Source organism: Diplotaxodon limnothrissa, linkage group LG13 (genome assembly GCF_057381915.1).
Source record: "Diplotaxodon limnothrissa isolate DT_005_m linkage group LG13, D_limnothrissa_male_GT1.1, whole genome shotgun sequence".
Classification (NCBI taxonomy): Eukaryota; Metazoa; Chordata; class Actinopteri; order Cichliformes; family Cichlidae; genus Diplotaxodon; species Diplotaxodon limnothrissa.
In genome coordinates this window covers 32762187-32768664 of record NC_140608.1, presented here as the reverse complement: position 1 = coordinate 32768664, position 6478 = coordinate 32762187, and the positions used below count along the sequence as shown (strand labels likewise).

Here is a 6478-nt window from a genome sequence, read left to right as displayed (position 1 = left end):
CTGGCTGCAGATGGGGTACTCGTCTTCGTTTTGTTACTAAATGGTGCTCAACCTCATCCTCTTCTTCAAAGTCACTGTCAGACTCTGAATTTTCAGATATGTGAAATATTCTGAAACCTCTTTGTCAACATCATCATCCGAAGCCCCTCTCTCTTCCAAAATCAATTGGATGGCCCTCGCAGCAGATAATCTTTTGCCATCTTGATCAGTTGTGATAAAGAACCACACTGGCAAAGTCTTATTTATAGTATTATGCCCCTAATTTGCATGTGGAGCCAGCAGGTCTGTAGACGACACCATCAACATGGCCCTACACTTCATCCTGCAGCATCTGGACTCCCCAGGAACCTACGCCAGGATCCTGTTTGTGGACTTCAGCTCTGCCTTCAACACCATCCTTCCAGACCATCTCCGAGACAAGCTTTCCCAGATGAATGTGCCTGATCCCATCTGCCGGTGGATCACTGACTTCCTGACGGACAGGAAGCAGCATGTGAGGCTGGGAAAGAATGTCTCGGACTCTCGGACCATCAGCACCAGCTCCCCTCAGGGCTGTGTTCTTTCTCCTCTGCTCTTCTCCCTGTACACCAACTGCTGCACCTCCACCCACCAGTCTGTCAAGCTAATCAAGTTTGCAGATGACACCACCGTTATTGGGCTCATCTCTGACGGGGACGAGTCTGCCTACAGGAGAGAGGTTGAACGTCTGGTGTCCTGGTGCAGCCACAACAACCTGGTGCTGAATGCCCAGAAGACAGTGGAGATTATTGTGGACTTCAGGAAGCACACAGCCCCACTCCCCCCCATCATCCTGACTGACACCCCCATCACCTCTGTGGACTCATTCCGCTTCCTGGGTACCACCATCACCCAGGACCTGAAGTGGGAGCCCACCATCACCTCCGTCATCAAGAAAGCCCAGCAGAGGATGTACTTCCTGAGGCAGCTGAAGAAATTCAACCTGCCAACACGGACGATGATGCAATTCTACACTGCAATCATCGAGTCCATCCTCACCTCCTCCATCACCGTGTGGTACGCTGGAGCCACTATCAGGGACAAACAGAGACTGCAGCATGTTGTGCGCTCTGCTGAGAAGGTGATTGGCTGCAGACTCCCATCTTTGCAGGACCTGTACACCTCCAGGACACTGCGGCGTGCAGCTCGGATTGCAGCTGACCCTTCTCACCCTGGACACAGTCTGTTTGACCTGCTCCCCTCAGGCAGGAGGCTCCGGTCCATTCGCACCAGAACCTCTCGCCATAAGAACAGTTTCTTCCCCTCTGCTGTTGGACACATGAACAATAACCATATGACTGTACCCACCACTAACACATGACCCTACGCTGTGTCACTGCATCATTCCATGTTTGGCACTGATCACCACCTGCACTCATGTATATATCTTTCAACGTAGCACTCTTAATTCTTATTCTCATGTATATATCTCATGTATATCTCATGCACATATCTTTCCACGTAGCACTTTTAATTCTTCTTTTATTTTTTCATGTCTATTTAAGTGCTATTTATGACACTATGTTTGCACTGAAGCACCGCAGCAATTTCCTAATGTTGTAAACCTGCTCAACATTTGGCAATAAACCCCTTTCTGATTCTGATTCTAATTTGCAGGAGGGACAGGGTATGAGAAAATAAAATTTGGATCCCTCAAGAAAGAGGGTAAAATGTGCGGGAATGTAAGAGCAGACGGTGTTGGTAGTTGAATTTTCAACAATGTGGCAACTTTGTGCAGGAGGGGAAGAAAACACTATCAGCAGCACCAGAAAGGAGGAGGACAGAGTGTGGGAACACAGGACCTGCACTTTCAACACTTTTATTAGACCTGGGTCCAGTGGACCCGAACACCTTGTATGTAATGTAAATGCGTGGGGGGGGGGGGGGGGGGGGGGGGTACAGTATGAGGTCATTGAAAATTAGTTCGGATTTATGTTCTTCACAGAAAATAAGCCAAAGCCAATGAATTTCAGGTTGAAAAAAATAATTGTTAAATTTTTCTTTTGAGAAAAACTGAAAACGGGTCTCACAGACCCGAACTGTTAGGCGGGGCTGTGTGCAGGCAGGAATAGGACCCAAGGTGCAGACTCCGGAGACAGACGTGAACTCAAAAAAGGCTTTAATTCTGAACGCAACATGACATAACTTGAAAAACTCAAAATAAACTTACACCGGTGGACAGACAAAACACACAGCAAAATAAACGGTAGATCGCGACACAGACACTAAGAAACACAGGGCTTAAATACACAGAGGGAGCAATCAGGGAATGGGTAACAGGAGGGAAACACAGCTGGGGCAAATCAGGCCTAACGAGACAAGAGGAAGCAAAACCAGACATTAACATCACACATGGACTTTCAAAGTAAAACAGGAAACATAACAGACTCACGGGCAGGCACTATAACAAAGGGAACAGAGACACTGACTGGATGTGGGGATACAGCAGAAAGGGGAGACAGCAACATGGAACCCAGACAGAAAACCAGAACACTAAAACTCTAACCAAACCCCACCCAGAGAACCTAAACTAAGAATAATCCTAAAACCCATAAAGCAAAGCTAGAATATAATGAAATAACAAAATCAAAGAACCAAAAACACAAAAACACTGGGTCAACGACCCAGGGACCCTAACAGTACCCCCCCCCCCCCCCTTAAGGGCTGGCTTCCAGACAGCCCAAACCAGAACACCAAAAACAAACAAAACAAAAAAAACAAAAAAAAAAAAAAAAACACAACAACCCAACCAGGGTGGGCGGTGGGGGAACCAGGACGGAGGGCACGAAACAAATGAAACACATTGAGCCAGAAACAAAAAAAAAAAATGCAAACACTGGAGCCCGGAAAGCAACAGAACAAAAAACAGGCTCATGACAGGCGCAGGCAGCCAGGAAAAACAGTTCACAAAAAGTTCAGGGGGCCGGCCCGGAGGCTGACAGCACAATAGTCCAAACCCGGGCAGTTCAGGGGGGCGGCCCGGAGGCTGACGGCCCAAGAGCCCAGAAAACAGTTCAGGAGGCCGGCCGGGCGGGAGGCAGCGACGGCGACCGAGCAGGTCAGGAGGCCGGCCGGGCGGGAGGCAGCGACGGCGACCGAGCAGGTCAGGAGGCCGGCCGGCCGGGAGGCACTGGTGGCGGAGCAGTACAGGGGGCCGTCCATGACGGCGGCGTAGTTTAGAGGGCTGTCCATGACGGCAACGGCGTCCAGTCATCGGCCGGACAGAACGTGCAGGACGAGCAGGCCGGACAGGACGTGCAGGACGAGCTCGGGCCCTCCAGCTGACGTGGCAGAAGGCTGAACGGGCTCCTCGGGCCCTCCAGCTGACGAGACAGGTGGCTGAACGGGCTCCCCGGACCCTCCAGCGGAGACAGGTGGCTGAACGGGCTCCTCGGGCCCTCCAGCGGAGACAGGAGGCTGAACGGGCCCCTCGGGCCCTCCAGCGGAGACAGGTGGCTGAACGGGCTCCTCGGACCCTCCAGCGGAGACAGGAGGCTGAACGGGCCCCTCGGACCCTCCAGCGGGAACAGACGGCTGAAGCAGTCCCTCGGACCCTCCAGCGGAGGCAGATTGCTGGACGGATGACAGAGGAGAGGAGTGACGATGGCGTCGCTTCCTTCTAGATGAGGGAACTGAAACTGGTGGAGATACGGAGACCTCCTCCTCATCCGACCACATGGCCGCCAGGAAAAAGGCAGGCGAATGGGCATGCGAACAAGGTCCTGGCTGGTGTGAGGAAGGAGAGGCAGTCTGAGGTAGCGACGAGGCAGGTGGTGAGTGTGTGTTGTCCTGGGGCGGCGGTGAAGAAGTGGAAGTGAAGGTAGAGAGAGCAAGCTCGCCAGCCCTGACTTGCTCCCTCCAGGCCGCTATGGAGCTGCCCAGCACAGTGTCCATAGAAAACTGAGTAAGCCGAGGGTTGCTCCGAATGATGGCATCCACAGCACTTAGCCCAACTGCCATGGTCCTCAAATCATTGGCCTGAGCAATGCGGTCAAGCAGGCGCACCAGCCGCTCCATCTCGCCGTTGAACTCAAAGGAAAAAGAGTCTGCAGGGTCCATGTTCTGGTCGCGATCTTCTGTTAGGCGGGGCTGTGTGCAGGCAGGAATAGGACCCAAGGTGCAGACTCCGGAGACAGACGTGAACTCAAAAAAGGCTTTAATTCTGAACGCAACATGACATAACTTGAAAAACTCAAAATAAACTTACACCGGTGGACAGACAAAACACACAGCAAAATAAACGGTAGATCGCAACACAGACACTAAGAAACACAGGGCTTAAATACACAGAGGGAGCAATCAGGGAATGGGTAACAGGAGGGAAACACAGCTGGGGCAAATCAAATGTTATGAGCAAGCTGGATAAGCTTCTTTTTATTTTATTTTGTTTGTTTGTTTGTTTGTTTTTTTAATTCTTTTTTTGAATAATTAGTTATTTAAATGGAGCAAGAAAATTTCTATTAAGCTCCCTTTCAATGCTCATATGTGAAGCATTTATTTATTTTATTTATTTATTTTTTACCACATTGGTTTTATTGTTTTAGGCTATTGTATTCCTATTATTATTCAAGTTCACAATTTCCTTACTCAGGGGTTGCAGTTCTCATCTTATATAGGACTCTCTTAAGTGACCAGGTTCCCAATTCAACTGTTCTTCATTTACTTGGTCTAAGCTTTTTCTTATTTGTCACTTTTAATTTTTGTTACTATCATTATGTCTCTGTCTGTTATTTCTTTAAATGCAAGAGGTTTAAGAAACAATGTTAAACGTAAGGCTATTTTTTTGTTTTGCAAGCAGTTCAATTCAGATTTCTGTTTTATACAAGAGTCTCACTCAACAGAACAAGAAAAAACATTTTGGAGATCGCAATGGGGAGATGATCTGTGGATGTCCCATGGTACAGAGCATGCTGCTGGTGTCTGCATACTTAAAGGAAGATTTAATGGTAAAATCTTGAATTCTGACATAGATAAAGATGGGCATTACATGTTTCTAATAGTTGAGGCTGCACACTCTATCTATGTTTTAGTCAATGTGTATGTATAGGGAGAATAAACTATATTTTGATAGGTTGGAGGAGCGCCTACTGCGCTGGTTATCTAAATATCCCAATTCTTTTATTATTTTTGGTGGAGACTTTAATACAGTGTTTAACAGCTATTTAGACAGATGGCCTTCTAGAAGTTCAGACTCTAACTCATTCATAAGACTGTTTGCACAAAGATTCAACTTAGTCGATTCTTGGAGGGATTCTCATTCGTCTCAGATAGCTTATACATGGTGCAATAAGACTCAAACCAGACACTCGCGTATCGATTTTTGGCTTATCTCAAAAGATTTAGAAAAAGTTAAAACGGATATTTATCCTACACCACTCTCAGACCACAAAATGGTTAGCTTATCAATCCCGTTGTCATCCTCCCTAATCACTAAAACCTCTTACTGGAAGTTAAATAGTACCATTCTTGAGCATAAAGAAGTGATTTGTGAAGTTCAGAGATTCATTAAACTTTATTGGAGTAAAGCTCTCACAGATAATACATTTTGTAGTAACTGGGAACTTTTGAAATATGAAATTGGAAAATTCTTTAGAAAATATAGCAGTGATTTAGCAGAAAAAAGAAGATCTGATGAGACGCAAGTGATACAAGAGATCACATGCCTTACTTCCAAACCAATAGACACCCTCAGTGAATCTGATAAGATAGAACTGGTTGACCTGCAGCACAGGTTAGATGAGATTTACAAACGCAAAGCTGACGGAGCATTTATTCGGTCTCGCAGGAAATGGCTCGAAGAAGGAGAGCAGAATTCAGCCTATTTTTTCAGACTTGAAAAGCATCAATCTAACACCAACTCCATCCTACAACTAAATATTAATGGGACAATTTATAATGATAAGGATACCATAGCAAAATATTGTTCAAACTTTTATTGCAAACTTTATTCTTCTAGTTATTGCCCTGAAGCTTGTCTGACTTTTTTAAATTCTTTAGACAAAATCACTCAGCTCAATGAGGAGGATAGTCAGCTTTGCGACAGATCGATTTCTTTGATTGAGGTTGCAGATGCTATAAAACATCTGAAGATTAACAGATCCTCTGGACCTGACGGCCTTACTGCCGAGCTTTACAAACAGTTCGCTGACAGTTTAGCCCCGTTTCTTTTAGAAGTTTTTAAGGAAAGTATGGATAGAGGTGCACTCCCTCCCACTTTATGTCAAGGTTTGATCACCCTCATTCCAAAACCAGGAAAGGATCCTTTGCTCTTAGACAATTGGCGACCAATCTCTTTACTGAATAATGATTATAAGATATTGGCACAAATTCTGGCTAATAGAATGAAACCTGTATTAGGTAAAGTTATTGATGAGAGTCAGTCTGGTTTCATGCGGAATCGTCATATCTCAAACAACATAAGATTAATTCTAGACATAATAGATTACCCAGAACTTGTACA

The 6478-nt window shown here is 46.2% G+C and overlaps 1 protein-coding gene and 1 pseudogene across 1 annotated transcript; both read right to left on the bottom strand.

Annotated features, from left to right (window-relative positions):
- Positions 1-2675: 2675 nt before the first annotated feature.
- LOC146620553 (uncharacterized) lies at positions 2676-3283 on the bottom strand (annotated as a pseudogene).
- Positions 3284-3285: 2 nt separating this feature from the next.
- On the bottom strand, positions 3286-4077 carry LOC146620552 (uncharacterized; the record flags this gene model as incomplete). The annotated part of the gene is made up of 1 exon (XM_085369023.1): positions 3286-4077. A coding segment is annotated over exon 1 (792 nt), but the record flags the coding sequence as incomplete, so codon positions are not given.
- Positions 4078-6478: the final 2401 nt, after the last annotated feature.